The following is a 16,751-nucleotide window of genomic DNA, read 5'->3' on the forward strand; positions in this document are numbered from 1 at the left end:
GACAGGAAGGAGTCAGCTGTGAAGAGGACGTTGGAAAAGCATTTCAGGCAGAAGAAACAGCGGATACAAAGGCCCTGAAGTGGGGCATGTTTGAGGAATTAAAGGGTGGCCAGAGGGAATCAAGGCAGGGAGAGTAGTGGGAGAGGTGATCTAGGATTAGGCTAAGTCCAAGCCATGCAGTATACTCATAACAAGCCACAGTAGGAGGTAGGGAAATGGAGGCAGAGCTACATCTTTTCTTCTGTGCTTAAGAATATTTTATTAGGTGATTCTTTAAAAAAAAATGTTAATGCTTATTATTTGAGAAAGAGACAGAGAGCCAGCAGGGGAGGGGCAGAGAGAGAGGGAGACACAGAATCGGAAGCAGGCGCCAGGCTCTGAGCTGTCAGCACAGAGCCCGATGCAAGGCTCAGACTCACAGAGTGAGAGATCATGACCTGAGCTGAAGTCGGCCGCCCAACCAACTGAGCCACCCAGGCACCCCATATTAGGTGATTCTTTTATGGGAAGGGGTCTGGATCGAGTGATAGTATTGCTGAGTCCTTGAGGCAAGGAGACTCCGAGATATAGTTGTAATTGGTGTCATTGCTGGTACTGCAGTTGAGGTGGGGGAAAATACTCACTGAAATAATTCCTGGAAGCTGAGCCACCCATTCTGGCTGTGTGGAGACACCAGGAGTTTGGTCTTTAAGTCAGGACACTCTGACATGATGGACTCCACTGCTGGGACCACCTCCTCACTGACCACAACACACTTGGCTTTGGATGCTCGCAGCCGATAGAGAATGTCTTTTGCTGTCAGCTGGGTTGTTCCTGGCATGAAGACCAGCCCTGGGAAGGAGAGAGGGCCCTGAGCTGAGCAGAACTCTTGTCCATCAGGTAAGATTGTAGACTGTTGAAATAGGCTCTGTGCTTGGTAGAGAGGAGTTGTGGATTATAGCCTTTAGTTACCCTTGTCTCGGTCCGCAGGGACATCCTACAGGACCTTGGTCACTGGGAGATCATTAGAGCACTGGCTTTAGATTCTGATAGTCCCTGGGTCTAATTCTGTCCTTGCAACTTACTAGCTTTGTGACCTTGAACATGTTACTTGATCTCTCTGTGCCTTCCTTTCCTTATCTGAAAAATGAGGGAAAATAGTAGTAAGTGTCTGGCATATAGTAGGCATTATAATGGCGTCACATTTTTGTGAAACATTTGCTTCATTATTATATAATACTTAAATAGCACTTTACAGCTCATAACATATTTTAATGAACATTATCTTGGTCCTCTGAACCAGTGGTCTCCAAAGTGAGAGTTGCAGGGTAACCCACTGAGGATAAGAAGAAAAATTAGAATTAAAAAATTTTATTGAGATATTAGAATTCTTTGTTTTAATCTCATTTTTGTATATATTTTATAACATGCATGCTATATTAGTACAGAAGAACAATATAAATATTATATCCAGATGGGAGGATGTGTGTCCCAAATATTTTTATTGATAGTTGGTGCAATCAGAAGAGCCTGGAGACCACTGTTCTAAAAAGCCGTGTAGGTCCATGCAGTTGTTGACATTTGATGGAATGTGAGATTGAGTCATAGCCAGTGAGGGGCAGAGTCAGCCCTCAAACCTGGGTCTTCTCAGTGGTCTGGGATCATCAAAGTTTGTCTACACTCCTTTGGCACTCCTTTGGCAACGTTTAGTTTATCCCACCTCTTCACTTCATTCTAAACACTGGCCTGAGATGGACCTGATTTTAAAGTAGCAGTTCCTTATGAGAAGGACATATATAGGAGAATTAGATGAAAAGCAGAGGGAAGGTGGTTTGCTTTCTAAAGTGAATCAGTGAAGGAAAAGAAAGTGTATGTAAAGCATTACAAACAGCCACTGAGCACTTATTAGGGCTCCGCTATCTCACTTAAAACCAATCCCAGTGTATAGACGACAACTAGCCCAAGAGTCACAGAGTCTGTAAGTGGCAACCAGGATTCAAAGATACATTTACTAGACTCCCCAGACCTGTACTGTATAGCAGACTACTTATTTCTTGGTGAGTTTCCTAAGTCAGCTAAATGGGAAGAAGTGGACTTGAATTCCTAGAAAGAGACTTTATTCATTGAATATATTTTAAAAGCTCTCATGTGTCATTCTCCTCTTGAGAAAATGAATAAATATATGACAATAAGGAAGTTAATCAAGGAGATACCTTACAGGACCTCAGATAGTGCACTCTATGTAAAAATATAAGATTATTTATTTTGCAAACACTTGTTCTTAATGGCTCAGAACTTATTAGTACTCTTGGTAGATTTTTTTTTTTTTTTTTTTATTTATTTTTGGGACAGAGAGAGACAGAGCATGAACGGGGGAGGGGCAGAGAGAGAGGGAGACACAGAATCGGAAACAGGCTCCAGGCTCCGAGCCATCAGCCCAGAGCCTGACGCGGGGCTCGAACTCACAGACCGCGAGATCGTGAGATCGTGACCTGGCTGAAGTCGGTCGCTTAACCGACTGCGCCACCCAGGCGCCCCTCTCTTGGTAGATTTTTGACATGAATGTGTTCAGTGCATAGCATGGGGGTTAAGGAAACGTTCTCTTCTGGTGGATTTCAGAGTTTAGCATTCTAGCAAAAGTGAAATATTTTGCCACATTAGGTGCAATACAAGTATCTCAATATTCACTCAGAAGATTTAATAATTCTGAATTAGAATTATGAATTAGAAATAATTCTGAATTAGAAAACAATCCTTAGGTGCTGCTTAACACTTAATTAACTGAATGTTTTTGATAATTTGGCCTAGGGGTTTGTTTTTAATCTTGACATTTCACAAATTGCTTAAATTATGTTAAATAATATTAAGTACATTTTTAATGACAAACCACTTTTAATCTCCTTCCAACATGCAATTGGTTTCACATTTCCAAGTTCCTTTTTATACTACATACAAAAAGTACTTTATATATTGCTTTTATAAAATTTAAATTGATAATTAAGAGCATTTTCTAATACCATGGTGAAATCCTTGTAATTATCTTTTTAATGATATCCCATCAAGTTTGAGGTATCATAATTTCAACTAGCAATAAACACTTCTATTAAACTTGATTTAATCATTTCTATGTAGTTGTTTCCAATTTTTTTCTCTTGTTAATGATATTGTAGCAAAGATCTTGTGTTCTCTACGTATTATATCCTTTAATATTCTTACTTTTTAAAAATGTTTCTTGATTTATTTGGGGGTGGGGTGTGAGCAGGGAAGAGGGGCAGAGGGAGAGACAGAATCTTAAGCAGGCTCTATACCCAGTGCAGAGCCTGACATGGGGCTTGGTCTGACAACCATGAGATCTTGACCTGAGCTCAAATCAATAGTCAGATGTTCAATCGACTGAGCCACCCAGGTGCCCCAGTATTTTTATTTACCTTTAGTTGATTTATAGACATTGTGTCATGCTCTACAGTAGGTACTGGAAACTTTTTCAGTAAAGCACCAGGTAGTAAATATTTTAGGCTTTGTGGACCATCCCATCTCTGTCTCAGTTAGCAATTCTGCTGTTGTAGAGCAAAAAGAGCTGTAGACAATATGCAGATGAAGGAGCATGGCTGCATGCCGTTACAACTTTAAAGCTTTATCTACCAAAATAGATGGCCAACCTGTAGGCCACGGTTTTTGCCGACCTCTGTCCTAGAGTGGAAAAAAAAATTCTAGAATTTTTATTTGGGGTAAAATATAAATTATTATTTTTATAGAAAATGTGTCATTGAATACATTAATCTTTTTGCCTGGAACGAGGCAGAGGTTTTCCAACTGGGATCCGCAGTCGTATTCTTATAAGTCCTTGTATTCTAAAATGCTTTTTCTTCCTTTAGTGTTTTCAAATCTGGGAGAATCCAAATATATTCAAGAAAGTAAATTCAGGACTATCTGGCTAAATACATCATAACCAGCTCTGCGAAAAGGCATTAGTGTCCACATTTGCTTTGATAGAGTTTTTGTTTAAATCCCAATTGCATAGCTTTCTAGCTGTGTACCTTTGGACAAGCTTCTTAAACTCTCTGAACCTCAGTTTCCTCTTTTGCAAAATGGGCATCACAATAATACCCACCTCTTTTTTCTTTTCTTTTCTTTCTTTCTTTCTTTTTCTTTCTTTCTTTCTTTCTTTCTTTCTTTCTTTCTTTCTTTCTTTCTTTCTTTCTTTTTTTTAGCAATACCCACCTCTTAAAATAGTTGTTATTATTATTACGTCATGGTTCCTCTTCATCTTAACTCTTCTTTCTCTGTTCTCTGTAAGCATAGCTTCAGTTGGAACTAACAATTCAGAAAAACCTCAAATGTCAGTCTCTCTCTGTTTCTGCATGATTTAGAAATGTTAAATATTGGCACTGACCTGTTCGCATACAAGCCACGTTTATAAGCCACCACTCTGGGATACGGGGCAGAATCACAGCCACTCGGTCTCCTCTCTTTAGGCCACAGGGCTTGATGAGCACGTTGGCAGCTTTGCGGGACAAGGAGCCCAGTTCTTCAAAGCTCCATTTCACCTCAGCCCCTTTGCCATTCACCCACCATAGGGCTGGGTTGGCTGGTCTCTCTCCTGTCTGGCCATGGCCACATGGGAAAGAGAGAAGGCTTATATGACTGGTCCACCAAATAGATGGGACATCTGCCATTACTTCTTGTCAGCACTTGTGCTGGTGGATTCTGGTAACAGCACCCTAGTTTGTCATTGGAGGACCTACTCCTCTCCTATTGAATATAGCTTAGGTGAGACAACCCATCAGGGTAATTGTCCACCCACCAGCGAGAGACATGTGACCTATGTTGGGTGAATCAGACCTTCTGTCCCTGATTTTGAGTTTTCTGAGAAGAACAAAAAGATAGAATAGAGTTGAAACAAAATCTGTGTATGAGCTCTTGGTGCTTCTATATATCCAGGGAGCTATCCTAGTTCCTGTTCTTGCTGAAACTGACTGTCCAGCTTGCAACCCATTTTTGTGAGCACTCCTATGTCCAATAAATTTCTTTCTTGCTTAAAATAGATTCTGTGCCATCCAAATAACCCCAATGGTTGGACTAAGGTTGATTAGGAACAAAGCATCTTTTTCTATCTATCTATCTATCTATCTATCTATCTATCTATCTATTTTTTAGAGAGAGCACACACACGTGTGCCCACATGACTGGGGGGAGTGGCAGAGAGAGGGGGAGAGAGAATCAAGCAGGTTCCACACTCAGCATGGAGCCTGATTTGGGGCTCAATCTCATGACACTGAGATCATGACCTGAGCTGAAATCAAGAGGCAGATACTTAACCAACTGAATCACCCAGGTATCCAACATCTTTTTTTTTTTTTTACCCAAAAGGCTGAGGGATGGTTTTCAGAGAAAACAACAAATAGGATGGTGGGCCTTTGGGGGAGGCTCATCAACTGATGGATTTTTGAAGGAGACTTCTCCTATGATTCTACAAAATGCACTGTCTATACTGAAAAACCTCTTCACTTTGTGAATTACCAAAAAAAAAAATTACTCCTCTTTTCTTCCCTTTTCTGGAACTCTCTTTTTACCTTCTCTGGTTAGAAAATATTTCAAAATCGGGGCACCTGGGTGGCTCAGTCGGTTAAGTGTCTGACTTCGGCTCAGGTCATGATCTCACACTCCGTGAGTTCAAGCCCCTCGTCGGGCTCTGTGCTGGCAGCTCAGAGCCTGGAGCCTGCTTCAGATTCTGTGTCTCCCTCTCTGTCTGCCCCTCCCCTGTCTCTCTCTGTCTCAAAAATAAATTAAAAAAATTTAAAAAATTTAAAAAAAGTATTTCAAAATTCAATTTCAATTTCACTTCCTCTCTGAAGCCTTTCTCAGCCTCCTCTTCTCTTCTCTGACTTCTCTGTGTTCCCACAGCATTGTGCTCAGATGCCAGATGACTGTCTTATATTGTATCATAATCCCTACCCTGTGGGTGTAAGATTAGGGTCTGACTCATGTACTCTTGGGACTGGTGACCTTGGATAAGGAACTTAACTTCTATGAGGTTAACTTCCTTATTTGCAATCCCCCAGCATGGTGATGGGGATTTGGTGAAATAATATAGGTCAGTATTTCTTAATCTTTAGTCATGTGAGTATCACTACTTTTGTCAGATCTGTTTACACCTGTGCTATTGTTCTTTGTATTTTTCTTTACATTCACTCCTTTTTACTTGTATACATTTACTTAAGAAGGAAAATGTGTTTGGTTATTATTGGTAAAACCAGTACTGCTTGCTAAAAATAGGTTACTGAAAAATAAATATATTGAAAATAAACTATGCCCTTAAATTTTGTCTAGAGATATTCAACTTCTACCTGCTCTTTCTGTTCAAAAGAGAGTTTAACGAGTGTAAAAGAGCTGTTAAAGATGTAATGGACTTAAAGGTAGACTTTCCCCTTAATTTAATAGGAAAGATTGATTCAATGTTATTTAATATTTTGTATATCTAGTATCTGCATCTTTTGAGGCACAGGTCCTTGCAAATGACTATTATTATTAAACCAAAGCTCAAATTACTGTTCTTTCCATAAATCTGTAGCTAGCCTGAACAGATGAACGGAGAGCAATGAGCTGCTGAAGGAAATGAAAGAAAAGAGAAAATGAAGGAAAAGAGGCAGGGCTCTGTGAGTAACTACCATGAGGGGGTCTGAGGAAGATCCAGAGGAAGACAGTATGTGGAGTTGAGGATCAAAGATCTTCCCTGGGGAGAGAGAAGAGCAAGTGGAAAACAAACAAAGGAGCCCCAGAGGGATGAAAGAACTGAATTAAGAGTGACAAATTGACCACAGAACAGGGAAATGGAAGGCTGAGACATAGGTGGATACCAAGCATCCAATAGAAGCCTATCGTGTCATACCTTTTCTTTTTGGGACCACTGGTCCAGCACATCCCCAGCAAAGTTAAAGTTTTTAGGCAATGATCTCTCACAGCGATTTATGGCTTCAAAGTCAGCAAGAGTCAGAGGTGCCCAAAGCTGGTGATCTTTGTGAAGGTACCGGCCAGTTGGCTTGGCAAGCCAAATGAATCTGAACATCTGATAGCGGAAAAAAATCATGATTTCCAAAGGGCTTTGTCAACTGATATGGATGTGGAAGTTCTGTAGCCTGTGGGGAGAGATGGGTAGGGGGAGCGTTAGTCTCTCTGGTTGCTCTGTGGTGAGACCGGGGAGTGGACTTGTGGCTGTGTGCTCCCCAGGGAGTTGGGGAACACCTGAAAAACACTCCTCCTTTTTCAGGGCTGTGGCAGTCAGCCATGGACTAGTCTCCCTACCACTGACCTCTCCTCTTCGTTCTGTCTGTGATCAGGTTATTCTTCAAAACAAAACAAAGCTGACAACTATAGAATTGTCAAGCTTCCATTTTTCGTCCCTATCTTCTCCCCCAACCAAACAATAGACAAACAGTGTTTTGCTGCCTCAATAGACATTCAAGCCCTGCTTCTGTCTGCCTCGTACTCTATTCCAACTGTATTTTGTAACTCCTCTACTTGGATTTCCTCTTCTAGTTAAAGCAGTCCACTTGTTTTCATGAATGCCTATTTCTAGCTCTAAGATTTAGTCTGTCGTTCACCTTTCCTCTGGCTTCCCTACTTTCTTCTCCCCTCAGTCCTTCATTATAATCAGTTAGAAACCTTGATTTAAGTCCTGGCTCAGCAACTTTCTGATAACAGGACTTTGGGTAAACCACTTACCCTTCCTGCACCTCCATTTTCTCACGTGTAAAATGGAGGAGGGGAGGAATGTAATACCTCTCTCCTAGGGTTATTATGAGGATGTAATAAGATAATGTGTGTAAAGTAACCAGCATGTAAAAAGTACCTTCAAAGTGTTAACTAATGCTTTTGTTAAGATTATTTTCATTAGTACTATGGTGGCATTGGTTCATGAAGTAATTTTACTTTCTGAATCAGGAGACCTGGACTTTACTCTGAACTCTTTCAGAATTAGCTTTGTGACATTGGTAAAGCCACCTCCCACTGCCATCTGTAATTTAACATTTTTTAATAATACTGTTATTTCTTCCTTTGAATTTCCATCATATGCATCAATATTCCTCACATGACAGGTTTCTAGCTTATATTATTAATTGTTGTTTTCAATATATGTGCTTTGTCTCTGTAACCTACCTAAATGGTGTGGGTAGAGGCTATGCATTGCATCCTTGGTACTTAACATGACCTACAGAGCCATCTTCAATAACAGAAGCCAATGTTTATTAAGTGCTTGCTGTAGACCAGGCATTTTGCATTCCTGATATCATTCAGCATTCATGACAAGCTTTTGAGGCTGGTGTCATTATTATCTCCATTTTAAAGATGGGGAAACTGAGACCCATGTAGACTTAAGTAGTGTGCCCAAGGTCATCCATCTTATAGTGGCAGAGGCAAAGTTTGGACCTGTATGATCTGTCCTCAGAGCTTGTGTCCTCAACCTCTTTGCTATTCAGCCTCCCTTGTGCTGCCTTCTTCGATCAAGGTTTCTTGCTGATGAATATTGCCTTTCAGTCCTACTTAGTTGCCTTGTATGGAGTGGAAAAATCTGCAGGTGCACAGGGTGCCTGAGTCTGCCACATGGTGATAACATAAATAGTAGAACAAAGGGTGTAGGGTGTACCATCCCTTCATTGTTGCCAAGCCTTCTTTGCTGTTCAGAGAGACGTCTGGAGAAGCGAAAGCCCATTTGGTGCAAATGCAATTTACTGTATCCCAGGAAGAGCTAATTATGGCAATACCATTGGTATTAAGCTCTCCACTATGTCAAGGAAGACAGACGAGGGATCACCTGGGCAAGTGTGGTGGAGGTAACAAGAGTAGAGAAGAGCAGGGAGAGGGAGAGTATTGGGGGCCATGTTTATGATTTAGCATTTTACTGAAAGTGAGACCCCACTTCTCCCCTAAACACACACACACACACACACACACACACACACCCCACACATGCTTGCATCCACGCTTGTCTCTCTGCATGCCCTTTGCCAAACTGCTTAGCATTTCCAAGTTTCATCACATTTGTGCAATGAGAGTAATGGAAGTACCTTCTTCACTGGCTGGCTGTGGGGTTAAAATGAGCACTCTAGCACAGTGCCTGGTGGGTGGCTAGGACTCAGTAAATGCTTCACATTAAGAATCAAACTTCAAAACTATTTATGGCAGAAGGCTTTAGCTGTTTGATATCCAAAAAGACAAAAACCAAAAAACAAAAAAACCCAAACTAGAAAAGCTGTTGGATTGGAGCTATCAATATTTTGGTGGCTTATTTTGCCTCTTTTATGCCCTGTCACTGTGCTCCAGGCTCTTGGGGCTGAACTGAGCCCCCATCAGTCTGAAGCATTCTAGCCTTCATTTCCATCATTTTGACCTTTCTTGGTCCTAGTTTAATGATGAATTGGAAAGATTCTCAAGACATGAGATATTTGGAACATTCTTGCTTCCTAAGAAGAATAGTGCAGATAATAGAGCAGATAGTTTTTAATGCAAATCTCCTTCATCTTCTCCTCTAAATTGAAAAATGACTTTTCAATAATTGTTCTGATTTCCGATACCTCTGTAACCTATCTAGATGGTGTGGGAAGAGGCTATACATTGCAACAACAAATCAAAACTAAATAAAAAACTAACAATAAATCAAAAACTAAATATCATAAAACAGATTTGATCTGAATATATACTTTAGCATTACCCATGTTATGTGCCTAATCAGTGAAATAGGTCTTGCATATGCAAACATAATCATTACTAATAAAATACAAATCAAGATATCACAGAGTAGGGTTTTTCAGTTAAACTGTAAAATTGTTTTGCCAGTAACATTTCTTCTTTCTATCTCTTTGGTCTGCTTTTGATTTTCTGAGAGTTGTATGGATAGGCCTTTAAGGAGACCACGAATCTCCGAGGAGCCGCCATTTTGCATTGAACATAGCCATTTCCTGGCTTTGGATCCTGTGGGAAGTCCATATGATTCCAGGGTCAAATATGAGAATCACTGAGTTTTTTCGGTCAAGACATTATCTATGTAGAAATTAGTACATACACATGTTTAACAAAATATTTCCAGAAGATATCTTTAAAAGTGAGAGATTCGAAATAGGTGATTTTTAAAGTCTTAGTGATTTCCAATGCGTTAAGGGAAACATTAACAGTGGAAAGATGTTTAGGCAATTGTTGTGCACTCAGCACTGTGACGTATTTTTATGCACTATCTTGTTTAATTCTCTTAACACCTCTTGGATGCAGGCATTTTGTTTTACATATAAAGTGACCAAGGCACTGAGAGGTAAGTGATTTACGAAAAGCTATTCATCTAGCGAGCAGCATCAATTCTAGCCTGCATTTCTTGTCTCCAAAGGCAATGCAAGGAAATGCTATCATAAATATTTGTTATATTTCTATCAATCTTTGTAAAGCGGAAGAGTCAATTTTCCCATCAAAGAGACTTTTATTCAGTGTTGGATCGGCACTTATCCAATTACAGCAAGGCAGTGTGACCTCTCTTACCGCTGTTCTATACATTTAAACACACTTGCACAAGTTCTCATTATTAGAGTTACTTCCATGTTACCACATGAATTATTTCTCTTACCCAAAGATGGTATTATTGTTCCAGAAAGGCCTTCGACTCCTTCATAAGACTCAGCTCTGCCTCAGCCAGGAAATTGGTTCCTTCCTTCTTTTCTTTTGGTGGCATCTGTTCCATTGTAGTCCTGAGACTCTGGTGCACAATTGGGAGGATCATAATCCGTTGGGAGGGGAGTTGACGTTTCCCTGGACAACCTGTGGTTAAAGGGACAGCAGCTTATAAGAGACACCTAGGAGGGGAGAGAGGAAATGCAGGAACAACTTCCCTTTATGATTCAGTGCTGAGCCCCAGCACATTAGTGGATTATTCTTGTCCATGGAGTTGATAATATCAAGATCCATTGTGCTTCGATGACCTATAATCAGAGCCTCACGGCATGATTTCCAAACAGTCTAGAACATTGGCATGCTTGACTATTGTGATATAGCTGGATGTAGCTTGGCAAACCTGGAAAAGGACAGCTAAAGGAATCATATCAGAAGTCTCACCTCACTACTAGGTGACTGTCCTGACATTATCTCACTTGGAAATAATTTTGAGAGAATGTTACTGACTGGTTTGAATATAAACTTTGCCTGCTTGTACCTTTGTGGATGTCAGTTGCTGGCAACAAGGATTGGGTTTCATGAAGTCTGTGGCTAAAAGTTGCTTGTTGATGACAATGATCAAACAGTGACATTTTTCACCTTCAGAGTTCATTGTTAACCCACATGATATCCAGAAGAGAGTATCTCTCATGGGCTCCAACATCAACAGGGCTCCTTGGTCCTTTAATGAATGAAGGCCAAGGCCGAGCCCAGGGTGGTAGACTGAATAAAGGCACTGCAAAGATATCCATGTCCTAATCCCCAGAAACTGTATGTTACCTAATACAGCAAAAGAGAATTTGCAGGTGTTAAGGATCTTGAGATGGGGTGATTATCCTAGCTTATCTGGGTGGGCGTGATGTAATATAAGAGGCTGATAGCAGCTGGCACAGCACCTGGAAAATAGCACTGGTTCAACCAATAACAGTGCTCCTTAGGAGGTGGCAATCTCCTCCCTTGCACATTCCATCCCCCTGGGTAGGGGTGTGTGTGTAGAGAGGTTCCTAGAGGAGATGAAACTTGAGTTGGGCTTTGGAGGATGGCAAGACTATAAGTAGGTGGAAAAGAGAGCAGGCAGGCATCTCAGAAAGGGACCGCAACATGGAGAAGGCCCAGCTGTACCTGGATCTTCCATGGTTTGGCTGATCCATACATTCTTGATTCACCAAGCCAGAACATTCTTTTCTCCCCTCAAGCAATATAGTTTGGGATTCAGTTACTTACCATCAAAAAAGTTATTGACTAGTATAGTTTTGGTTCCTTCCAGTTTGTGGGCTAGAAACGGCATTAGAAGTCAACCAATCTTTCTATTTCACTTGGGTGGCACCCCCAACTCCTGTGTGTCCCAGAATCTTCACTTCCTATAGATCCACTACAACATCACCAGGGTAGCCATCCTAAATACCTCTTCTTTAAAAAACATTTCCTATCTCACACATCACCTTCCTTACCACCATTAGGGTATAATCAACTACTCCCTCTTTAAACTAGTCACATGACATGCAACAGTTTGGTGGCTAACTTCTTTAAATACCTCTTCCCCAGAATGTAATGGCCTCCAGGACAGGTGCCATGTCTTATTCATCCATGACACCTTTATTCCTACTGCATAGCCTGAAATATTGTAGTGTCCACTAATTATTTGGCCCCCACCTTTGGCTTGTCTCTGTGTAGAGTGATATGGTTCTTATCAGTCTCCTTGAATTTCTGAAGAGGATGTCAGTCCAAATCCCACCTCAATGGACTATCTTGACTTAGTGGCTGTGTTATAGTTATGTGTCTGCTTCTAAACCTTCATATAATTTGCTATTATCAAACTGTGTATTGCTGAAATGCTCTGTTGCCTTGGGCACAGAAATGAACCGAAGAGAAATTCATTGCTGAATTTAGTGTAGGAATGACAAATATGATGTTCACAGGAAGATGCAGGAGAAAACTTTCTCTCTGACCTGAATATCAGGAAAAAGTGGGATTTTTTTCTAGGCACCTGGTCTGTATTTGTCATATGGACACTACATGTGCCCAATCATGCCTCTTTCCCTCTTTCATCTGGATGGAGGAAAGCTCTAGCCAAATTTCTGGCACACTTCTGGAAAATGGATAGGTCTTTGTGGCATACATTTTATATACTCATCTCACTCTGGTTTTTGATCTGGCTTTTCTACCCTATTTTGTATTCGTTATGTATTCATTTCCTACCCTATTTTGTATTCATTTCCTCAGTTCCTTTTTCTTTTTTTTTAAGTTTAAAAAAATTTTTATTTATTTTGAGAGAGACAGAGGCAGTGTAAGCAGGGTAGGGGCAGAGAGATGGAGAGAGAGAATCCCAAGCAGGCTCCACACTGTCAGTTCAGAGCCTGATGTGGGGCTTGAACTCATGAATGTTGAGACCATGACCTGAGCCGAAACCGAGAGCGAGATGCTTAACTGACTGAGCCACCCAGGCGCCCCAGTTCCTTTTTCTAAAGAAAAATATTTTATTCCATACCTCTATAACCACAATTATTTCCTGATTTGGCACTGCACAGCTTTTCCACTTTGGTATCGTATTAGTGATAGCCACCATCATCCCCTTCCACAATGATTTTCACACAGTTCTTATCAAAAAAAGACATTGAATCCATTCTTTGTTCTATTTCCCTGAATATAATTTTAATAAGAATTCTTATTTTAGAATAGTTTCAATTTACAGAAAACTGGCAAAGACAGTACAGAGAGTTCCAGGGAATGTTTTTTCCTTGGCTAGACTGGGGTCACTGCTGTTGGGGAAGATCATCACAGCAGTGCCATATCTAGGGTGCCTGCTATTAACTTGACCTGTCGCTGATGATGTTAACCTTGATCACCTGGCTGAGGTAGTGATTTTTAGGTTTCTCCACATGGATGCGGTCATGATAGTCATATAGTTGAGGAGATAGGCTATTCTAAGAACTTGGTTGTTATGCAGACAATCCTAGATATCTGCCTCACTTATTACATGTTTTTTTACACACAAGTCTCAGGGCCAGGAGCTGGGGATGTGAGACAGTACTCAGTATTCTCTCTCAAGGATGCCATGAAAAACAATCACTAATTCCTGGACGACTCGCTCTTGAATTCCACTTCTCAGATATTTTCTCTCCTTACTGCTTTCATTCAAAATTTGGGGCACAGTCATCCAACCATGTTCACTTGGGATCCATTTGTCTCTTTGAGCATCTCTGAGGTCTTTGCTTCGTTTGGATTGTAAGAGCTGAATTCTCCTTCCTACAAGGGGCAATATGTACTCTATGCTTTTTTACTTGGTTACACAAGTGTCCTACGGGAGCTTTTTACCTAAGCAAGGAAGGCAAGGTAACAAGCCACCACTGTTAAATTGCCACCAGCCCTCTAATGGTTCCTTTGGAAGGGCCAAGATTTTATCCAGTGATGACAATCACCAGGGACCTTGTTATGCTGGAGACCTCAGGGAGTATATGGACATGCAGCTTGCACCATTAGCTAGGCCTTTTGGGAACATACTTCATCGCTGGCAAGTGAGAGGTAGTACTTATAATCCAGCATAGGTTTTGAGGGGGAGATTGCAAATTATATCAGAATAGACAATCTACACTTAACCCCTTAGCTAAACTTATTGGATCAGAGGCTGAGAATGTTGAATCACTCCTCACGGTTGGATAAGAATAAGAATCCAGAAGATAGGTGTCTAAAACCCCCCAGAGATCTGTTTTGTTTGGAAACTGTCCACATAGTAATAACAGCTATCCTTTACATGTATATAGTACTTTATAATTTCTTGAGATCTCATATGCTATTATTTCAGGTATTCCTCACAAAAAGCCTATGAGGTAGGCACTACTAGTACTATTTTATAAATGAGGAAACTGGAACCCTGAGAGGCTAAGTAGTTGGCTCAGCCTACGTATTATTTTAATGCTTGATTCTTTCTCTTTGTTATTGTCATCAATTTCCAGCATCATGAGTTCGGGCTCTTGCAACCTGTAATGACGACTAATGAATTTTTTTGACTAATAAATTTTTGAAATAAGATTATAAACTGAAATATATAATTATATATATTAATGTATACACACACAACACACACACACACACACACACACACACACACACACACACACACAAACACACACACACAGTGTTTCAGTCTAATGAAGTAATTTTTTTTTTATAGCTTGAATAGTCCCAGAGTGATTCATGGGAGCCCGTTCAGTCTGGCTTCTGTTTTTTTTTTGTCGTTGTTTTTTTTTTTTTTTTTTTTTTTTTTTTTTTATATGACCTGTTGACTGATCCCATCAGTCTTTGAAAGCTTGCTTGCTTTCTGGCACAATGAGATGTCCCAGGCTTCTTTTGTATATTTCTTGTCAAGGTTCTAAAATCAGCCATTTTTTAAGGAGTCCTGGTTTCTTTCAATGAAAAATGATATTTTACAACCAGTTAATCAACATCCACTTGCTGTTGTGCTTTATTAATATAAGAATGATTGACTAGTCAGATTTGGCCTTACAGTATAGTGTTAGAACAGTGACTGGGGCATTCTGGCCAATACTGCACTATATGAGAAAGGATATAGCTCATAGCTATTAAAATAAAATAAATGAGGTGGTACTGTTACTGTCTTTGTCATTCTTGGATGAGATGGCACATACATTAAATGATAGTTGACCATGAGTTGCAGTATTTTCTATGCAAACATACCAGTTAGAGTAACAAATGTTGTTATCGTTGACTCTATTGCTTTTTAAAAAGTGTATTTATTTTGAGAAGGAGAGACTGCATGCACGAGCAGGTGAGGGGCAGAGAGAGAGAGGGAGAGAGAGAATCCCAAGCAGTCTCTGTGCTGTCAGCACAGAGTCTGACATGGGGCTCTATCCCATGAACCCTGAGATCATGACCTGAGCCAAAACCAAGAGTCAAATGCTTAACCGATTAACTCACCTACCAGGCACCCCTACCATTGACTTTAAACTCTAGCTCTGGAGCTTTCTGGCCTGAGTGGATACTTGCCCTAGGCAGAGTAATATCTTCAGGAGTTCCCAAGGGGATGAAAGGAAACTTAGATGCCAGATGTGATGATTAAAACATCGACTCCACTTCTTTCTCTAGGCCAGTGGGCAGGACACCAGGTGCAGCCAGAAGAAGAAAGAGCTATTGTTTCCTATGAAGGGAAATGAAAACTAGTATTTAAGAGTTTAAGCCAAATTGGTGACCTGCAATTCAGGGCCTCAGACAGTGTAGGTTAGATTAACATGCATATTGTTTCACACTTTACCCTAAATGTTGAGGCATGAGGGAGGTTTTTGGTTTGCCGCATTTCTCGTTTATTCAGATGGATGTTCAGATCATGAAAAATAAGAAGAGAATGTACCAGCACAATTAAATACTTTTGGAGCTATGTCATTTTCCTCCCTTACTCCTTTGGAATATAACCCTTTGGAGGGGTTTCTGTCTGTTCTGTTCACTATTCTATCTCTAGCACTTTGGGTAATGCCTGGCACATGGTAGCTTTCCCAGTATTTGTTGAATGAATTAATGTATATCTTCCACAGAAACATTAACATGGGTAGGCTCTTTTTTGAGAGACGTTCTTTTTGCCCTTGCTTGGCTCGCATATGCATTTTCCTTCCAAGGAGGTGTTTGTGGTCTGAATGCAGCTATTATTTGGTTTTCCATTATCAGCTGCCTTGTCAGATTGAACGGTCATACTGACAAAATACCTAGAGGAGTGTGTTCCACTAATGGACTTGGAGTTTTTAATTTTGAATGGACTTATTAGTAACATACACATACACACATATACACATACATATACACACATACAAATGTTTTCTGTGGGCATGTGTCTTACATAAATAGAACTAGTGATTTGTCATTCCTAGTAAAACTATTAATTTGTCATCCCTAGTAAACCTCAGAGAGGGTCCAATTTGTATCAGGATAAACTATGCTATGCTGTGTATCAAATAATCACTCAGATCTTGGTGGTGTATGGCATAACAAAGGTTTGCTTTGTTTGTTTGTTTTTGTTTGTTTGTTTTTTGTTTTTATTTTTATTTTTTTTGCTCTTGCTACTTGTCCATGAT

The 16,751-nt window shown here is 40.3% G+C and overlaps 1 protein-coding gene across 1 annotated transcript in view; it reads right to left on the bottom strand.

Moving 5' to 3' along the window:
- Window positions 1-7,229, bottom strand: part of LOC132689749 (acyl-coenzyme A synthetase ACSM4, mitochondrial) — a 21,169-nt gene extending 13,940 nt beyond the window's left edge. Inside the window, exons 1-3 of the mRNA XM_060649729.2 lie at window positions 6,869-7,229; window positions 4,373-4,583; window positions 624-831 (exon numbers count right to left, since the gene is read on the bottom strand). Of these exons, the coding sequence (XP_060505712.1) occupies window positions 624-831; window positions 4,373-4,583; window positions 6,869-7,066 (617 nt within the window). The 5' untranslated portion in view covers window positions 7,067-7,229. The remainder of the gene's footprint in view (window positions 1-623; window positions 832-4,372; window positions 4,584-6,868) is intronic.
- Between the last annotated feature and the right edge of the window lie 9,522 nt (window positions 7,230-16,751).

This window comes from Panthera onca, chromosome E3 (assembly GCF_046562875.1).
Source record: "Panthera onca isolate mPanOnc1 chromosome E3, mPanOnc1 haplotype 2, whole genome shotgun sequence".
Lineage (NCBI taxonomy): Eukaryota > Metazoa > Chordata > Mammalia > Carnivora > Felidae > Panthera > Panthera onca.